This window comes from Molossus molossus, unplaced genomic scaffold (genome assembly GCF_014108415.1).
Source record: "Molossus molossus isolate mMolMol1 unplaced genomic scaffold, mMolMol1.p scaffold_m16_p_10, whole genome shotgun sequence".
Lineage (NCBI taxonomy): Eukaryota > Metazoa > Chordata > Mammalia > Chiroptera > Molossidae > Molossus > Molossus molossus.
Window position 1 is genome coordinate 39,813,694 of NW_023425345.1, and position 20,753 is coordinate 39,834,446.

The 20,753-nt window shown below is 40.8% G+C and overlaps 1 protein-coding gene and 1 non-coding gene across 2 annotated transcripts in view; both read right to left on the reverse strand.

The window, feature by feature from the left end:
• The window catches only part of AMN1 (antagonist of mitotic exit network 1 homolog), a 60,366-nt gene extending 40,222 nt beyond the window's left edge, over positions 1-20,144 (reverse strand). Inside the window, exons 1-2 of the mRNA XM_036252663.1 lie at positions 20,037-20,144; positions 3,775-3,907 (exon numbers count right to left, since the gene is read on the reverse strand). Of these exons, the coding sequence (XP_036108556.1) occupies positions 3,775-3,907; positions 20,037-20,074 (171 nt within the window). The 5' untranslated portion in view covers positions 20,075-20,144. The remainder of the gene's footprint in view (positions 1-3,774; positions 3,908-20,036) is intronic.
• LOC118624826 lies at positions 13,973-14,079 on the reverse strand. The gene has a single exon (XR_004958492.1). It is a non-coding gene; the product is annotated as a U6 spliceosomal RNA (small nuclear RNA).
• Positions 20,145-20,753: the final 609 nt, after the last annotated feature.

Sequence of the window (20,753 nt, forward strand, 5' to 3'; positions counted from 1 at the left end):
TCAGGTACTACCTTTTTTTTTTTTTTTTTTTGTATGTGCTCCTAGTGGGAACTGAATCTGGGACTCTGATCCGCAGGCTGACGCTTTAACCTCTAAGCCAAAATGGCCAGGGCAGGTACTGCATGTTTTAAAAATTCTTGTGGCACCCTGATTGAAAATCACTGTTCTATAAGGTTGTTTAATTTTGTAGCCTTTTTCCAATTGACCATGAAAATAGACTAATTAGGAATTTAAAAGAACCCCAAGCTGGCCAGTTTAACTGTAAATTATCCCAGGAAATATGGTCCAGTGAGATAGAACTTTGCAAGAAGAAAAGGGCCTATAATTTAGTACATAGCTCCAACACAGGTTCCAGAAGGTAGGTGTTCAGCAGCCAACCCCTTAGAAAGTGAATTTCCCATTTTTCAAGAGTACTTACTTACCAGACAGGTATTTTAAATCCCATAGACAAAAGCAAACAAACACACAAAGAAACCCACAAAAAGCCCACAGAAAAGGATGCCCAAATAGAGCCTAAACCTCAACCAAGGTGGGAGATTCGGATCCAAGAGGATTTACCATAATGATCCGGGACCACTGGGAAGATGGCAGAGTGCAGTGGACTCTTGGTACCTTACTCAGATCCATGAAGGCACCAGAAGGGGAGGTAAGTCACTCTGAATTCCACTTTTTGACACCATGTAATGTCAATTAATTTTGACCACGAACTGCAAATTAAACAGAAGCTTTATTTGGAGTCTTTAGAAATTGCAATCCTGGACACACAGATTTGGGTAGAAACCCAACCATGTTCTCAGGGGGAAAGAGAGAATTTATAAAAACTGAAAAGGGGGGGGCTTCCAAAGGGGCTATGTAAGTTGTTTTGAAAGAGCTGTGATTGGTGCTGGCAAGCAGATTTATACTGGGCTATACATAATTGATTGCTTATATCTATTGCTAAGTGAAAATTTTATTTCTTAATAGAGAGTTCAGTGATGCAGAGCTGGTTCCCGAAATTGTAGCAGGATGTAGCCATTTGTGGTTTAGCCCAGTTCAAAAGTTCAACTTCATATGGATGGGCTGTATTAGTTCAGCTTCCTGGAGGCTGCCTAGCTCCATTTTAGATTGCTCTCTTGACACTATCAACTCCATTGTGCTGTTTTTGTTTTTTGAAATATGTTTTTATTGATTTTTTTAGAGAGAGGAAGGAAGAGAGAGATAGAAACATTAATATGAAAGAGAAACATTGATTGGCTGCCTCCTGCACGCCCCCCTACTGGGGATTGAGCCCACAACCCGGGCATGTGCCCTGACCCGGAATGGAACCAGGACCTCTCAGTCCATGGGATGATGCTTAATCCACTGAGCCACACCAGCTGGGCATTTTGTTGTTTTTCTTTCACAGTGCCATGTTAAAAAAGGCCTTCTCCATCCAGAGACTACAAAACGATTCAGAAAATATTCCTTCCTTCCTTCCTTCCTTCCTTCCTTCCTTCCTTCCTTCCTTCCTTCCTTCCTTCCTTCCTTCCATCCTCACCTGAGGTTATTTTTCTGTTTATCTTCAGATAGAGTGGGAGGGAGGGAGAGACAGGGAGAGAGAGAAACATTGATGAACCGCAACCAGGGTATGTGTCCTTGACTGGAATCGAACCTGTGACTCTTTGGTCTGTGGGCTGATGCTCTAACTGCTCAGCCAAATCAGCCAGGGCCAGAAAATATTTCAAAAAAATTATCCAGTCAGGCTGGTGTAGCTCAGTGGTCGGGCTTCGACCCATGCACCAAGAGGTCACCAGTACCAATTCACAATCATGGCACATACCTAGGTTATGGGCCGAGTTCCCAGTGCAGGGCATGCAGGAGGCGGACAATCAATGTTCTCTCTCATCGATGTTTCTATCTCTCTCCCTCTCCCTTCCTCTCTCTCTAAAACCAATAAAGAAAAAAAGAAAAAAAACTATCCAAAGATGCGTGCAACTTGGCAACAGAAGTCAGACGTAGTGTCCTAAGCAGGACTCTTGCCAAGATGGAGATTAGAGGAAAAGCACCAAGAAAAATGATACTTTTGTTTTTTTCTATCTCATCCATCCCCTTAGCCTGTTTCTATTCAGGTGAAATTAAGTTTAAATGAATATTAAAGACTGCCATAAAAAATGTAAGTCATTGAAATATAGATTAAAGGGACAGAACAAAATAGGGATGGTGGGGAAGAGAAGAAACTCACCAGTTTTCTGCAGCGTCAAAATGTTTTATCTGAGAGCCACACATAAATTATATACAGCCACAGAACCATCAACAGTAAGACCTTGGATATTATTCTATCTCTACAGAGACAAGTAGACTACACTAAAATGTCTATGTTCATTTCCAAGCTAACATTAAGAAAATAAAACATTAAAGGTATATCAGATCAATATAGAAGAAACACCAAGACACATGAAGCACAGTTACAATGTGAAGTGACAGGGATAGTCATGTGCTGGAGTGCTACCATCAGAGTTTGCTTCTTTTTGATCACAAGCTTTGGGGCAAATGTGTGGTAAAGACATCAATTAGTACAGTAGTCTCCCCTTATCGGTGGTTTCACTTTCCATAGTTTCAGGTACCTGTAGTCAACCATGGTTCAAAAACACTATATGGAAAATTGAAAATTCCAGAAATAAAGAATTTGTAATTTTTAAGTTGGGCGCTGTCCTGAGTAGCACGATGAAATCTTGCACTGTCCTATTCCATCCTGCCTGGGACGTGAATCATCCCTTTGTCAAGTGTATCCATACTGTATATACTACCTGCCCATTAGTCCCTTAGTAGCCATCTTAGTGATTGGATTGACAATCGTGGTATTGCAGTGCTTGTGTTCAAGTCACCCTTATTTTACTTAATAATGGCTCCAAAGCACAAGAGGAGTGTGCTGGTAATTCAGATATGCCAAAGAGAAGCCATAAAATGCTTCCCTTAGGTGAAAAGGTATGTACATATAGGAAAAAACATGGTATATATAAGGGTCAGTACTATCCACAGTTTCAGGCATCCCCTGGGAGTTTTGGAATGTATCCCCCCACAGACAGGGGGGACTACTATAGTTTTAGTCTCTGTAGACAGTGGTGATGGCTACAACCCCAGAGACTCTCATGTACCACACACATACACACACACCACATGACAGCAGATGAAGCTGGGGCCCTACAGAGAAAGCGGGGAGGGGGCACAGACAGTGACAACAGCAATTGGACCTGCCCTGAGGCGCTCTCATGGTGTGAGCGGCCTGGGTGCGAGCATACACTTCGGAAAGCTGTGTCTTAGGTACACATTTTATAGGCTAATTGATGTAAACAAGGGTTACGTTCCTATACATCAACAGTACAGCGAAATGATTTTATTCAAGAACAAGCTACACTGTTACAGGTAAGTGTGGTTTGTTGCTAGAGTCAGGAATGTAACATATATTTCTTACCACAGGTCTTTTTTCCCGTTTATTCACCCTGCATTTATTTTTTTACCTTTCCCCCTTTATTAAGGTATAATTGCTCAAAAAGTTTAAAACTTTTTGAAGACATGGAAATCAAGGATACTGGTACTATGGAGACAAGGGAAGTAACTGAAATAATGATAGGGGAAGATTTTTTAAGACTATTACACATGAACATTTTGGTTATCTGGAGAAAAAAAGAACCCTGATGCTTTATTATAATTTAAAATTATTATTAATCCTACTATATACCATTGCTCCAGAAATCTGAAACCATATTCAAACAGTAAAATATAATATGCTTGCTTTATAGTTGCACATACTCTTACCTCACTTATATTTGAATCTGTTATCTGTCCCTGCAGGCTCATTATTCTAATCAGTCTATCTTTTATGTTGGGAGGCAAAGGCTTAATGTCTGTGATATATCTGGAAATATTCTTCGTGAAGCACCAAAGGCATCTGAAATACAAATGAAATATAGTAAATAATACTGTACAAGTACTGATTCTTAATATTTAGTTAATGCTGTTTGTTAGAATGTAGTCCTTTCCTAGAGAGTACATTTAAAATTTTTTTCAATTACAGTTTACATTTAATATTATTTTGTACTAATTTCAAGTATACAGCATAGTAGTTAGACAATCATATACTTTATAAAGTGTTCCCCCCAATATTTCTAGTACTTGCCTGGCACCATACATAGCTATCATAACATTGTTGAAGAAGGTGTACATTTTATATTAATATTTACAACTTAAGCTTCTTAAGATTCAAAGCTTAGTGTGTGCTCAGTAATGGACAAGTTGTTCGTCCTCTTAGAAGAGTGATTTTTAGCCTGGCCAGTGTGGCTCAGTGGATTGAGCTCAGTCCCATGGACTGAGAAGTCCTGGTTCGATTCCTGGTCAGGGCACATGCCTGGGTTGTGGGCTTGATTCCCAGTACGGGGAGTGCAGGAGGCAGCTGGTCAATGTTTCTCTCTCACATTGATGTTTCTATCTCTCACCCTTCCCCTCTCTCTAAAATCAATAAAAAATATATTTTTTAAAAAAGTGATTTTTAACAGCTGTGATTTTTTTCCTCAGCATACTTCATTTACTAAAATTCATTCTAAATGACCAAAAAAGGCGTTTTTTTCTAAGTCAGTGTCTCTAATTCCTAAGAAACAAGATTTCAGTCCCATATCCCCAAGCATTAAACTAGGATCTACTAACTGACAAGTCTTATCTGTTAATCCATCAAAGTTGTTTTTACTATTTTTCTTAAAAATTATGCAGGTAATGAAATCACTAGAGAAAACAATAACCACAAAAATTCCACAAATAGTACAAATCATAGAGAAAACAAATTTAGTGCCAGGATTGTATATGGTTAAAGCAGAGTTATCAGAGCAGGCAACAGCCAAGACCCATATGATCAACACATGTATATGCGGCTTGAAATTCCAACTATCTGAGAAACTCATACTTTAAACAAATAAATAAATATAAATATAAATCTTATTTAATTTCTGCCTACAAATACCCTTACATATACATAATTTTACATTCATGAATGAATGTGGTCATTCACCTGAATTTTTTTAGTACAATCTTTATTTTTCCTTTTCTTCTTTCGGAAGACTCTGCCTTTCCCTCTTATCCTTCCCTCTTTCATTAGTTTGATTCTTCACACTAACTTAGTGTGTGTTCTTTCATATTTTTTCTCTGTGCTTATAGCGGTGACACATATATACTTACACATACACTGAAAAGGTGAGAGGAGGATCATAGTTTCCTAAAGTGGCAGCATTCTTTTTTTTTTTTTTTATCCTCACCCGAGGACATTTTTCCATTTTTTGTTCAGATAGAGTGGAAGGGAGAGAGAGGGAGAAGAGAAACATCTACGTGAAAGGGACACATCAAGTGGCTGCCACCCACACGACCAACCAGGGCCGGGGACAAACTGCAACCGAGGTACGTGCCCTTAGCGGGAACCGAACCTGGGTCTCTCCCGACCGCAGGCCAACGCTCTAACCGCTGAGCCAAACCAGCCAGGGCAGTGGCAGCATTCTGTACTCACTTTTCTACACCTTATTTTATTCAATACCTTATAAAATTCTTTCAAGTGTTAAGTACAGTTTTAATTCTCCTTTAATGACTCTCTAATATTTCAGTGTGGATGATTTATTTTGTCATCCCTCTATTGATAAGCACGCCACTCTTCTAGGATATCAACGTATATTGTCAGATTGTTTTCCTGGAAGGCTGTATAATACCTCATATTTCTATCATCGGTATTGGAGGGTTCCTTTTCCTCTACATCCCTCAAGCAGTGGGTATTACTGTTCATTTTATGTATTTATTTTACCATTTATGTCCTTTATCTCCATGTCCCATCCCCCATCACTGCAGAAAACCATTCTAATGCCTAATGTGTATCCTTTAGTTGTATTTGTCCTTCAAACATGATTGTTGTATGCATTCTTTCTTTCTTTTTTTAAAAAAAATTTTTCCTTTTTTTATTGATTTTAGAGAGAAAGGAAGGGAGAGGAAGAGAGAGATAGAAACATCGATGAGAGAGAACATCGATTGACCGCCTCCTGCAAGCCCCACACTGGGGATCAGGCCCACAACCTGGGCATGTGTCCTGACTGGGAATTGAACCGGTGACCTCTTGGTGCATGGGTCGATGCTCAGCCACTAAGCCACACCAGCCAGGCTATATGCATTATTTCTAACTTATGTATATGGTATTTGTCATAGATTTGTTTAGGTTTTCACTCAGCACTGTGTTTTTAAGATCTACCTACTCTTAAATGTCGGAAGATCTTATGGGTGAAAAGTGGTAGCTCATTATTACTTTAATTTGTATTTCTCTAATGACTAGTAAACATCTTTTTATGAATTTGCTCGCTATCTAGATGTTATTCTCTAAATTGTTAATTCATAGCCTTTGTCCATTTTGCTATTTTTTTACTTAAATTTATGAGTTGTTTTTGTGGCCAAATATATGACTGATTTTGTATATGCTCTACAAATAGTCAGGGTATATTCTTTATTTTAGAGATGTAACGTTCTCTCTCTGTGTATTATATATGTGTGTAAAAATAGCTCATTTTGTATATGTGTCCACAAATTTATTATGTGAATATAAGATTGCTTATTGATAGTATTATTTAATTCTTCTATTTTATTTTTTCTACTAAATCTGTAGAATTCATAGCTTACAATACTTGTATTTTGAAAGTTCTCCTTTCATCTGTACTAGGTTTTGCTAGTTTATGTGCTTACTGTTTTGTTTTGTTTTATCTTCACCCGAAGACATTTTCAATTTTTTGTTCAGATAGAGTGGGAGGGAGAGAGAGGAACAGAGAGAGAGAAACATGGATGTGAAAGGGACACATCGAGTGGCTGCCACCCGCATGACCAACCAGGGCTGGGGACAAACTGCAACCGAGGTACGCGCCCTTAGCGGGAACCGAACCCAGGTCTCTCCGGACCGCAGGCCGATGCTCTAACCGCTGAGCCTAACCGGCCAGGGCAGGCTTACTTTCTTTATATCCCTTTGCAGAGGCAACTACTACCCTGAAGTTTTTAAAACAGTTTCTGTCCACAATTTTATTATACTTTTAATACTAAAGTAAATCCATAAGTAACATAGAGTGCTATGTTCTGTATTTATAAAATGTAGTGTATTAAGTTTTTACCATGACTGAATTTGCCAACTGTCCATATACTTGTGATAATTTTTTTTATAAGACTATGGTGTTAGTTGCAAATTTATGACCATTATATCTTCTTGTGGAGTATTCCTTTTATCATTAAGTAGTGTCTTTTTCTACCCATTAATGTTTTTCACTTAAGGTTCTATTCAGACTGGCTTTAATATTGCTCCACTGTCTTTGGCTTCTTTTGTTAATATGTTTGCAAGATTCATCTGCATTGCTACAGATAGCTATATTTTGTTCATTTTGATTTTCAGTTTGTTTGCATCCATTTTTACTCCTGCATAATATTCTATTATTTAAATAATTTACTACTGTTGTACAGTTGAGTAGTTTATAATTTTTCCTATTCTGAATATGAATATAAATATTGTTGGACATGTCTTTTGGTACACATGTATCCGTGTTTCAATTGAGTATATATGTAGGAGTGGACATGCTGGCTCATAGGGCATGCATATATTAGCTTAATGCCACAGTTTTCCAAAGTGTTTACACTAATTCACAAACCTACCATCAGTCAATGAGAGTTCCTAGAATCTACATCCTTGTCAACACTTGTGATTGTTGCTCTTTTTAATTTTAGCCAATTTAGTGAATGTATAGTAGCAATGCAATGTGGCTTTAAATTACAATACCTGATTATTAATTAAACACATTTTCATTTTTTAAAAAAATACGATTTTAGCCCTGGCCGGTTTGGCTCAGCGGTTAGAGCGTCGGCCTGCGGTCTGGAGAGACCCGGGTTCGGTTCCCGCTAAGGGCACGTACTTTGGTTGCAGTTTGTCCCCAGCCCTGGTTGGTCGTGCGGGTGGCAGCCGCTCGATGTGTCCCTTCACGTTGATGTTTCTCTCACTCTCTCTCTCTTCCTCTCTCTCCCTCCCACTCTATCTGTACAAAAAATGGAAAAATGTCCTTGGGTGAGGATTAAAAAAAAACAAAAAACACGATTTTATTGATTTTTTTAGAGAGAGGGAGAGGGAGCTAGAAACATCAATGTGAGAAACTTCTATTGGCTGCCTCCTGCACGCCTCCTACTGGGGATTGAGCCCACAACCCGGGCATGTGCCCTGACCAGGAATGGAACCGGGACCTCTCAGTTCATGGGACTGAGCTCAATCCACTGAGCCACACTGGCCAGGCATTTCTTTATTGACCAGTTGGATGGCCTCTTATGGAATATCTATTTAAGTATCTTACCCAACTTTCTTTTGGGTTGGCTTACTTGCTGATATGTAGGAGTTACTCTTATATCCTGGACATAAACCTTTGGTTGGTTATATATGTTGCAAATATATCTCCCATTCTGTGGATTGCCTTTTCACTCTCTTAATCATGTATTTTTTGCTAAAGAAAAATACATCCTAATATAGTCCAATATATCAGTGTTTTCTTTATGACAAGTATTTCTTGTATATGATTATGAGCTCTTTCACTGTTCTCAGTTCACAAAGACATTCTCCTGTTTTCTAGAGAAAAAAAAAATCACTAAATTTATTGTTTTACCTTTCACTTTTTTTTTTTTTTTAATCCTCACCAGAGGACATTTTTCCATTTTTGGTTCAGATAGAGTGGGAGGAAGAGGAAGAGAGAGAGAGAGAGAGAAACATCGATGTGAAAGAAATACATCGAGTGGCTGCCACCTGCACGACCAACCAGGTCCGGGGACAAACTGCAACTGAGGTACACGCCCTTAGCGGGAACCGAACCCGGGTCTCTGGACCGCAGGCCAACGCTCTAACCGCTGAGCCAAACTGGCCAGGGCACCTTTCACTTTTTGACTTAAAAACTACCGGTAATTAATTTTTGCATATGTCAAGAAATGTGCAGACTCAGAGAGTTTATCCTACTTATAGGCTGAAAAATTAGCCTAGTACCATTTCATGATTGCTGGTAGAAGACATGAGATTGCTGGAGCAGAGAAAAAGAACTTTATTACTAATGATGAGAACAGTATGCAGAGCTTCATGTTTAGGTTGGTTCCCCATGCCCTCCAAGTCCTACAGTGTAATGTCAGTGGGCTCAGATGGATGCTTGCCCATGCAGTGCATTGTATTAAAGGAGAGGAACAATGAGCTTGGGGATTCACCACTTTTACAGCAAACTGAAGCAAGCTGCTCTTTTTTGGAAGGAGACAGTATTACACCCTTAAGGTTACTTGCTACAAACACAACCTTGAGAAATGGCCTGGGGAAAGAGTAAGTGGGGCTCTGCATTCTTGGCATACCCAGAAGGAATCTGCAGGTCCATGGAAGATTGCCTGTCTCAACTATCCATCCCAACATGTTCTTGGCTAAACTCAAATATTTATGTAAGTGTATCACTCTGTCGGCTACTTAAATTAATTTGACCAAGAGCAGCTGAAACCAAATCTTCAATTTGTCTCTTAAAGCATTTAATTAAGGCTATTATCAATAGTTGGCCTGTAGTATGACCCAATAATACCCCCAGGGTCCCAGCTGAGTAAGTATAAAATACTAACTATGAATAAGTATAAAATAAAGGGGAACTAGTAGCCCAGCCGGTGTGGCTCAGTGGATCGAGCTCAGGCCCATTAACTGAGAAATCCTGGTTTCACTCCCAGTCAGGGCACATGCCCGGGTTGTGGGCTTGATCCCCAGTAGGGGGCGTACAGGAGGCAGCCGTTTGAAGTTTCTCTCTCAGTTTGATGTTTCTCTCTCTCTCTCCCTTCCTCTCTCTAAAAAATCAATAAAAACATATTTAAAAAAGGGGGGGGGACCACTTGGTCTTATTTTAGATAAACAAGATATGTCAAAGTCCAATCTATGATTCATTATGAAACATACAAGGGAATTTATATGATTTCAATGATAATATTTTTCTTTCCTAGGGCTTCTAATTTTTAAAAAATATATATTATTTTATTTGTATTCTTCCCTGAATAAGTGTTCCTTTGTTTTTGAACACTTCCTATATATTTGTTTTAAAATATCTTTCAAATTGTTTTATTATCTGTAGTTCCTAATATATCAATTCTCCTATTTTCTGTTGTCTCTTTTATGCTATTTTTTTTCCCCCTTACATGCTTTGTATATTTTGACTATTAACTCTTCTTTTGCACAAGGGGTTTTATATAAGATTCCTGTGTTGTAAAGGCACAGCCCTGGATATAAGTATTGTCACCTTGGGATGACTGTGATTTTAGTAGGGCAGTCTTTGACTATCTCTTTCTTTCATTATTCTGTTAAGCCTTATAAGTATCATACCCAGTTGTAAGCCTTCACTCATTGCAGATTGATTGTTCTAATGTTTTCAACAATGCCTGGGAGTATAAATTGCTCCACAATGTCATCCAATTCACTTTGAACTCCTTTGAGGTGTTAGTTTCTAAGGTTTGTTCTGATCTCAGGCAGACTCTTCTAAGATGTCTCTTTCCTAGGTTTTCTCTAATAAGCTTGCTTACCTACCTTTAGCTTGTGTCTCACTTGAAGCTATCAGCCTGTTTGTAATTACTTAATACCAAAATTCCATTGTCTTTGAGAGTGCCCTTAGACTTCAACTCCACCCACCCTCTATTTCAAATAGTCGGTTTCTTGAAAGCTTTGGTATTCTTTGTTTTGCAGCCTGCCTCTTCCCCTGGGAAAAAAGCTCTGAGCCACAATTTCAGAGCTGGGAGTAGGAAAAATTATGTTCTCTGAGTGACACCCCTGATTTAGGAGCGGCAACCTCTGGTTTTTTTGGTTTGCCTCTTCCAGGATGGAAACTCTACCCATGAATGAGCTTGGATGAGGGAGACTGAGACCCCAGTATACTCAGCACACATGCTGATAAGCCTCTGCCCTATGAATGGAGGTAGCTGGAAGTAGTAATCCCCCAACCTCTTAGTCATACTCAACTATAATTTAGCCTGGGAAGAAGTATCTGGGGAGGGAGATGATGACAAACATTGGCATCCTGCCCTTCCCAAGAAGACATTGAAGCCCTCAACTGGGAGCTTGGAGGAGAGGTAGCCCCCTCATCTTGGCTACACTCACCTGGAGTGAAACTTCCAGTCAAGCTGAGCTGGGGTGGTAGTGCAAGGAGGGAGCAGGTATAGTTGAAATGCCACAGACTCTTGTTCTGAGTTTTAATAGATTATTTTGAATGACTGTTTCTTTATTTGCTGCATATCCTTAGGAGGATTTCCAGAGAGTTGAAGTGGTTGTTTTTGTTTTATAACTTCATGCTTTAGTGGAGAGCAGGTCCATGGAGCTTCCTCATTCTGCCATTTTGTAATTCTTCCAAATCTCATCAATCTCCACCATCCATTTAACAAATATCTGGATCCCATGAATAGGAAATACTATTCAAATACTTCAAATACTTACTTGGTTTCTAACTTTTCAAATGATTTAGTCATTTTAAGTTTGCTTACTTTTTAAAAAATATGTTTTTATTGATTTCAGAGAGAGGAAGGGAAGACGGGGAGATAGAAATATCAATGAGAGAGAAACATTGATTGACCACTTCATGCAACCCCCCTATTGGGGAATTGAGCCTGAAACCTGGGCATGTGCCCTGACCAGGAACTGAACCGGCGACCTCCTGGTGCGTGGGTCAACGCTCAACCAACTGAGGCAGACTGGCCAAACTAAGTTTGCTTACTTTTGAGTATAAAGTCCTTCCATCCTATTGGATTCAAAAAAATTTTTTGGAAAGGGTGGTGTGTGTGTGCGTGTATGTGTGTGAGAGAGAGAGAGAAAGAGAGAGAGAGAGATGTGTATTTTTAAAACCATATCAAATTGTTGTGTTAAAAATTGAGGTAAGATCCCAACTTCTGCCTGTTGGTCACAGGTCTTTTACACTTCTAGGAGTATGCCCAAAGCACAAGGTCCTTACTGCTCTTTATTTGGGCCATTTCTCAGGTTGGCTATATTTGCAACTAGCAATTCTGAGAGATCAGTTGTCTTCCTTCAGGACAAAGGACAAGTATGCTTATCATTTGCTATAAAACAGTATATTACCCAAGCTTTGTGTTCCTCCCCTGTAATGCACCCACAGATATATGCAGGCTTCTATTGAGCCCTCTGTGTCACCCTCATGGCATTTGGGGAAGAAGGGGAACTGAGGAAAACATGTTAATGCTCATGCTGTTTGCAGTACTGTGAGTAACAAAGTCCTTTGTCTCTAGCACAGAAGTCTTGTGTCTTCTGCCAGCATCCATGAAAACAGTAGCAGTCTAATCTGTTAGTGTGTAAGTAAAGTAAAATAAAATCCTAGATCTGACAGTTTGGTAATGAGAATTGGATGCTGACTGAAGCATGGCTTTATGGAAGAGGAAGGGCAAAGGTTCTGTGGGGCAGGTCTGGGGATATGAGAAGACTTCCCGAGGTTGGTAAGTAAATGCTCTCACCCAGTTGGTGGGTGAAGGGGAAAGGAATGAGTGCTCTACTGTTCCATCTGTTGATGATGCTGAGTAATGAGAAGTAGGATTGAAACAAGCCACCTGAATGGTGTTCTGGTTATTGCTCACTCTCCTCTATATGGGAGGAGGAAGGGATGTTTTTAGACAAATAGGGTAGCAAACCATGTGGCTTCGGTTAAAAGGCAGTATTATTGTGGCTTCTGAGGCAATTAAACCCTAATGCTGAAATAAATAGTATCAGTAGTGAGGACCTTGCTATTTGACAGATTTGGGTGAATCAAAACCATTAGATGTTCATTTTGTTGAGCCACAGGGAAAACCCCTCAACACAAAAGTGAGTAATAAATCCTTGCCTAACAGTGCAAAGCCAGCTGCTCATGTATCTTGCTCTCACCACAGTCCAATGTGATTGGTGAGGACGATGGCATGCTGAGCATAAAGGTGGTCAACATTACCAAGGACTATAAGGTAAAATGCAGTGGTGTGCACTGGGGCAGAAAGAAAGGAACCTCTGAGCTGGAATGATCACAAGGAGGTACCCAGAGGAAGAAGCAGTGCCTATGCTCAGGCACCAATACTGGAGAAGGGAGTCAAGAGAAGAGCATCCTTGCCACTCCCAAGATTCCCTATGAGCTAGCCTCTCCCACCTCTCCGCATTCCCCATTCTGGTAGCTAGGGAATAACACAGTCTCCTGTTGACTGTTGGTGTAATTCACAATGTATACACACATTAAGCTTCTGGTCTCTGAAACGTTAGAGGGAAAAGGCACCCTATTTCAACTGGTGGAGTTTGAGTCAAGTTCTCAGTGAGGAAGAGAAACTAAAGTGATCTTATGGATGGAGCCCTTTGGATCTGAATGTATAATTGATATTGAGTTACATGGTTATATGTCCCTAGTCCATGAGTATCAGAGCTGATTCTCTTGTTTAGAACAGCCACATGTAGAAAGGTAATATGGAAAATGTAACTAACTTCCTAGCAAAGCTCTCTGTCCCCTCCTGAGGCATCCAGCAGAATCAATATAGAATCCCAAGAGAAAGAGAACTCACAGCTTTAAAGACTTCGAAACTGCCAGGGTATTCAGATATGCCTTTATCAAGTACAGGCATACCTTGGAGATATTGAGGGTTCAGGTCCAGACCACCACGATACGACCAATATTGCAATTAAGTGAGACACAAGAATTTTGTTGGTTTCCCAGTGCATATAAAAGTTGTTTACACTATATTGCAGTTTGTTTAGTGCGCAATAACATGTCTAAAAATGTACATACCTTAATATGAAAATACTTTATTGCTAAAAAAATGCTCACCATCATCTGAGCCTTCAGTGGATTGTAGTGTTTTTTTTGTTTGTTTTTTTCTGGTGGAGGGTTTTGCCTTGATGTTAATGGCTGCTGACCTATCAGGGTGGTGGTCACTGAAGACTGGGGTGGCTGTGGCAATTTCTTTCTTTTAAAATATGGAACACTTCACAAATATGCATGTCATCCTCACACAGTGGTCAAGCTAATGTTTTATGTTTCCTTCCAATTTTGGTATATGTGCTGCCGAAGCAAGTACAGGCAATTTCTTAAAATAAGAAAACAGTGAAGCTTGCCACATTGATCGACTCTTCCTTTCATGAACAATTTCTCTGTAGCATGTGATACTATTTGATAGAATTTTACCCACTGTAAAACTTCCTTTAAAATTGGAGTAAAAGCCCGGCTGGTGTGGCTCAGTGATGAGTGTCCACTCATGTACCAAGAGGTCACCAGTCTGATTCCCAGTCAGAGCACATGCCCAGGTTGTGGGCCTGATGCCCAGTAGGGGGCACGCAGAAGGCGGCCAAGTGATGTTCTCTCTCATCAATGTTTCTTTCTCTCTCTCTCTCTCTCTCCCTTCCTCTCTCTCTAAAATCAATAAAGAAAAACAATTTTTTAAAAAAAATTGGAGTCAATCCTTTCAGCCCTTCTTGCTGCTTTACCAACTGGGTTTATGTAGTATTCTAAATCCTTCACTGTCATTTCAACAATCTTCACAGCATCTTTACCAGGAGTCAATTCCATCTCAAAAAAACAGTCTTTGTTCATCCACAAGAAGCAAATCCTCATCCACTGAAGTTTTTTATTGAGATTGCAACAATTTAGTCACATTTTCAGGCTCCACTTAAAATTCCAGTCCTCTTGCTATTTCCATCCCATCTGCAGTTACTTCCTCCACTGAAGTCTCAAACCCTTTGAAGTCATCCATTACCTTCTTCCAAACTCCTGTTAATGTTGATATTTTGACTTCTTCACACAAATCATGAATGACATCCAGAATGGTGAATCTTTTCCAGAAGGTTTTTCAATTCACTTTGCCCATATCCATCACTATAATCTTTCATCACTATCCATGGCAGCTATAGTCTTATAGAATGTATTTCTTAAACAGTAAGACCTGAGAGTCGAAATTACTCCTGACCCTTGGGCTGCAGAATGGATGTTGTGTTAGCAGGCATGAAAACAACTTGGAGTCACCAGTTACATTAGCCCCAAATAAGAGAGTCAGCCTGTCCATTGAAGCATTGAAGCCAGGCACTGCCTTTTCCTCTGTAGCTATAAAAGTCCTAGATGGCATCTTCTTCAATAGAAGCTGTTTTGGCCCTGGCCGGTTTGGCTCAGCGGTTAGAGCGTCGGCCTGCGGTCCAGAGAGACCCAGGTTCAGTTCCCGCTAAGGGCATGTACCTCAGTTGCAGTTTGTCCCCGGTTGGGTCGTGCGGGTAGCAACTACTCGATGTGTCCCTTTCACATCGATGTTTCTCTCTCTCTCTCTCCCTCCCACTCTATCTGAACAAAAAATGGAAAAAAAAATGTCCTCGGACGAGGATAAAAAATAGAAACTGTTTTGTCTACATTGTAAACCTGTTGTTTAGTGTCACCACCTTTATTAATGATCTTAGCTAGATTTTCTGGACAACTTGCTGTAGCTTTCACGTAAGTACTTGCTGCTTTACCTTGCATTTTTACGTTATGGATTTGGCTTCTACACTTAAACCTCATGACCAAACTTCTGCTAGCTTCAAACATTTCTTCTGCAGGTTTCTAACCTCTCTCAGCCTTCAGAGAATTGAAGAGTTAGAGCCTTGCTCTGGATTAGACTTTGGCATAGGGGAATCTTGTGGCTGGTTTGATCTTCTATCCAGACAACTAAAACTTTCTCCAGATTGGCAATAAGGCTGTTTCACTCACTGGAGTAGCACTTTAAATTTTATTAAAGAACTTTACCTTTGGATTCACAACTTGGCTCTTTGGAGCAACAGACCCAGCCTTTGTCCTATTTTGTTTTTTGACATGCCTTCCTCACTAAGCTTAATCATTTCTAGCTGTTGATTTAAAGTGAGACATGTGACTCTTCCTTTCACTTCAACACTTAAAGGCCATTGTAGGGTTTTTAATTGGCCTAATGTCAATACTGTTGGGTCTCAAGAAACAGGGAGGACCAAGGAGAGGGAAAGAGATGGGGAATGGCCAGTTGGTGAAGACAGACCATATACATTTATCAATTAAATTTGCCTTCTTAAATGAATGTGGTTTGTGGCACCCTAAACAAATTACAATGGTAACATCAAACATCACTGATCACAGATCACCATAAAAAATATAATAATAATAATAATAATAATAATAAAGTTTGTAATATTGTGAGAATGAATAAAATGTGACACAGAAACACAAAGTGAGAAAATGCTGTTGGAAAAATGGCACCGATAGAATTGCTTGACCCAGGGTTGGCACAAACCTTTGATTTGTAAAAATTGCAAAGCACTATAAAGCAAAGTGCAATAAAATGAGGTATACCTGTACAACATTTACTATCTGCTGATACAGTGGCCACCACATACTCTCTCTCTTTTTTTAAAATCTTCAGATAGAGTGGGAGGGAGGGAGAGAGAGAGAAACATTGATGTGAGAGAGACACATCAATTGGTTGCCTCCCACATGACCCTGACCAGGGCCGGGGACTGAACTGCAACAAAGGTACATGTCAGTGACTGGAACTGAACCCACAACTCTGGTCCACAGGCCAACGCTCTAACCGCTGAGCCAAACTGGACGGGGCTCTTTTTTTTTTAAAAGCAGGTATTAACCTGCTAATAAGCTCTTGCTGAAACTGAATGCCTGAGCATGAGACCTTGTGATTGACTGTAGCCTGATATCCTTATTTTGGCATGGGTCAGATTCTTATAAGTTTTTATAAGAAAAGGACCCAAAGGCCTTGCTGATCATATAGAAATGGTATATTCAAGTTGATAAACTGGTACAGCCACTATGAAAAACACTATGGAATGCCCTAAAAAATTTTAAAGTAGAACTACTATACAACCCAGCAATTTTATTTGTGGGTATTTATAAAAAAAAACAAAACAGTAACACTATTTTGAAAAGATATATGCACCGCTATGTTCATTGCAGCATTATTTACAACAGCTAAGATATGGAAGCAACCTATGTGCCCACTGAGAGATAAATGGATAAAGAAGATATGGCACATATATATACACAATGTAATATTACTCAGCCATGCGACAACATGGATAGACCTAGAGGGTATCATGCTAAGTGAAATAAGTCAGACAGAGAAGGACAAATACTATATGATTTCACTTATATGTAGAATCTAAAAAACAAAAAATGAACAAACTAAACAAAACAGAAACAGACTTAGAGATATAGAGAATTGATAGTTACCAGAGGGAAAGGGCAAAATGTTGAAGGGGATTGAGAGGTACAAACTTCCAGTTATAAAATAAATGTCACAGGGATGTAATGTACAGCATAGAGAATACAGTCAATACTATAGTAATAACTTTGTACAGTGACCGATGGTTACTAGATTTATCATGGTGGTCGCTTTGTATGATATACGGATGTTTAGTCACTATGTTGTACACCTGAGACAAATATGATATATGTCAACTAGAGTTAAAAAAAATCACAGCCTGTCTCTAGAGAGATTGTTGTTTTGTATGGAAAAGTGACAGCTTTGGGGACAGTTTATCTGCCACTCAGACCACCTGAAGCAAAGCCACTGGCTCAATCGGGCCCTTGATTCACAGAAGTTTCCCTAGATGTATGGGCCTAGTTCACTGATGGTTCAGCTCAGTTGAAAGCTGATGGTATGCACTTGGTATCAGTAGCTGTCCAGCTGAATCTGAGCTTTGGAAGACAGGCTGCAGTATGGATTGATCAGCACAATATGTGAATGAAAGCTGTTACCTTTACCTTAGACCAGAGGTTAGAAAACTATGGCCCATCAGCCAAGTCCAGCCTATTGCCTGCTTTTGTAAATAGTTTTCTTGGGACACAGCCATCTCCAGGCATTTATATATTGTCCATAGCTGCTTTCACACTATAATGGTGGAGCTGAGACCACAGAGATCATGTGTAGACAATATTCATACCTACTTCTGTGTGGGCCACTTAGAAAGCTCACCAGACACCTGATGATACCATTGAAGACATTCAAACCGCATGTCAGGAAAATCCATCAGATTAAAACTGCCACCCTCATAAACATTTAAGTTCAACTCCAGAAATGTTCTCGACTGGCTGCTCTCTAGACGCAGAAGCTGAGTTTATAACTGTTCCAACTATGATTCTTTGTCTTTTTCTATTCCAGAGAAATGCCTCTTATTAAATACCTGATAGCTTATATCATATAAAGGCCTAACTTGGTGGAAACTTACCTATAACACTGACTCCTGAAATAAGACATCCTCATGTTTATCCTGTCCTAAGTAATCACGACATAGTTCAATACAGTAAGGCACTAATGCAATATTGAAAGGCTTATTTCCACCAGGTCCAAAAAGCTTTCTGTGATTCCCTTCCAAAAGAAGACAATGTGCTACACACATTAGAACCTAAGGAGTTTATTGGAAAGGATATCAACAAACGGCTGCACTTAAACCTCATTAGGAGAGACCTTATCCTCTGTCCAATATCAACAATTACAGCAAGAATCTATAAACTCTTTGGCCAGAGTTATATTGGACAACTTCATAACCTTAGACACCTTAAGCACCCAACAAGGAGGTGCATGTGCTATAACTGGTAAGAAAAAAAAAGTTGTTTTTATGTTAATAAATCAAGAATTGTTACCCAAAACTTAAAAGATCTAGCCCAGCTGGTGTGGCTCAGTGGTTGAGCATCGACCCATGGACCAAGAGGTTACCTGTTCGATTCCCAGTCAGGGCACACGCCCAAGTTTCGGGCTCGATCCCCAGTGGGGGATGTGCAGGAAGCAGCTGATCGATGTTTCTCTCTCATTGATGTTTCTATCTCTCTCTTCCTCTTTCTCTAAAAATCAATAAAAATATATTTTTTAAAAACTTAAAAGATCTTAAAGATCAGATACCAATCTTTGATCAAGTAGGCAATGCTTCTTTCATTGATATATTTAATTGATTAAATCTTGGCGCCTGGGAATCTCTACTCCAGGGAATTTTTAAATCCTTAGCTATTATTCTCCTCATAATCACCATATTAACCTCCCAAGCGCACTATAGCTTCTCCAGAGTTTTAAATGCCTTTCAACAACCACTCATATTGATGGACTCTCTTAGCTTACCGAATGGCCAAAAAATAAAATAGAGACCAGGCTTGAAAATCCCCCAAGCAGAGCAAACCAATTAGGCCACACAAGCAAACCTTACTTAGTTTATTCATGCACAAAGTGAAATTTAACAGGTTATTTCTTATAAATGCCTCTGATAATCCAGTTACATGGCCTTCCTAAAACGGTATTAGATAATCACTTTTAACCAATCCCCTGCTGTCTGTAAACTCCCACTATAATAACCATCCTGAAGGTTAAAAACAACGTCCTCTCTATCACTTTATAAGCCATCCTAGCCACATGCCTCTGAGCTACTTGTTTCTCCCTCAATAAAATATTCGTATCAGTAAAGCTGTCTGAAATGTCCTTTGACACAAGACTTCTCATGTGCCGCCGTTACTCCTCACTGCGACCCCACGAGGCGGTAGCTATGCTACGGTTACAGGTCAGGAACGGCGCCGAGAGGACGCCTTCCCCGGGGTCCCGGCTGGCGAGGGGCAGGCGGCGGCGCCCGGCTGTCGCAGTCGGGATCCGTGCCCACTCCGACTCCATCTTCATCCCGGTCGCCGCAACTGGGGGGAACCTCGCTGAAGGCTGCGGACAGCCCCATCTGTGTTTTGTTCGACCAAGGCTGCCAGCCCGTCACAAACAGGACACTGCCGGGCCTACCGGGACGTGGAGCTGTCAAGGCTGGCGGAGGATTCGGACACCCATCTGGGGCGTCCAGGGCAGAGGGGTGCCTGCCCAGGGCCCACTCGGGCACAACTGTCATCAACGAGAACACAGACCGGGAACCCAGGAAGGGAAACACCAGCAGGGCCTCTACGAAGGTCCGGAGGTGGGAAGGGGGCGGGCGGGAGAGCAGCGCAGAACCGGGCCGGGCGGGGGAGGTGCTGGGCCGGGGCGAAGAAGAGGCGGGGACAGGGTGGACTCACAGATCCAGGAGCTGACTGACCGGCGCCGGGTGGAGCATCGCGGCGGTCCCCGAGAGCCTCTTCCGCGGTCCCAGGGCCGCCCGAACCCAGCCAGAAACCGTCCTTCAATTCCTGCTCCTCACACAACGCGTAGGACCTCGTGACGTCACACGGTTTCTTCCGACGACGGATTGGGCCCACGCTCCGGACTGAAAGGGCAAAGAAGAGAGAACCCTTGGGGCGGAGTCTTTGAGAGCTTCGCGGGAGGGGCTGGGTGATAAAATATAGAGTAGCCCTAAACTCCCGTGAAGCACTATGGGAGTTGTAGTTCTTCCAGCTCTGGGCGGTTTGCCAGGGAGTTCAGTCCCACGCGCAGCCTAGCCCTCTGCACCACTAGTCGCGTATTGCTGAGAGGTTGCTTCTCTTACTACAGGGATGCATTTGATGCTGGGCCATACATTTGGCGGTGCACACCGGAGAGCCCCGTGGATACAGGCCCCACTACCGTTAAACAGAGCCTTTTAGAGGATCCGTGGATGACTGCGGTTTACTGAGCGCTTTCTGTGAAGTGCGCACTTCACAGTGCCTTCAGTAGTTAACCATGCTCATTTAATCCCGAGAACTTGGAATTATTGAGCCTTATTTTTCAGATGAGGACATTACATGCCAACAAAAAAAGCTCTGTAAGAATTTCATCATGGTGGTAGGGGTTTTATGTTCAAATAAAAAAGGATTCTA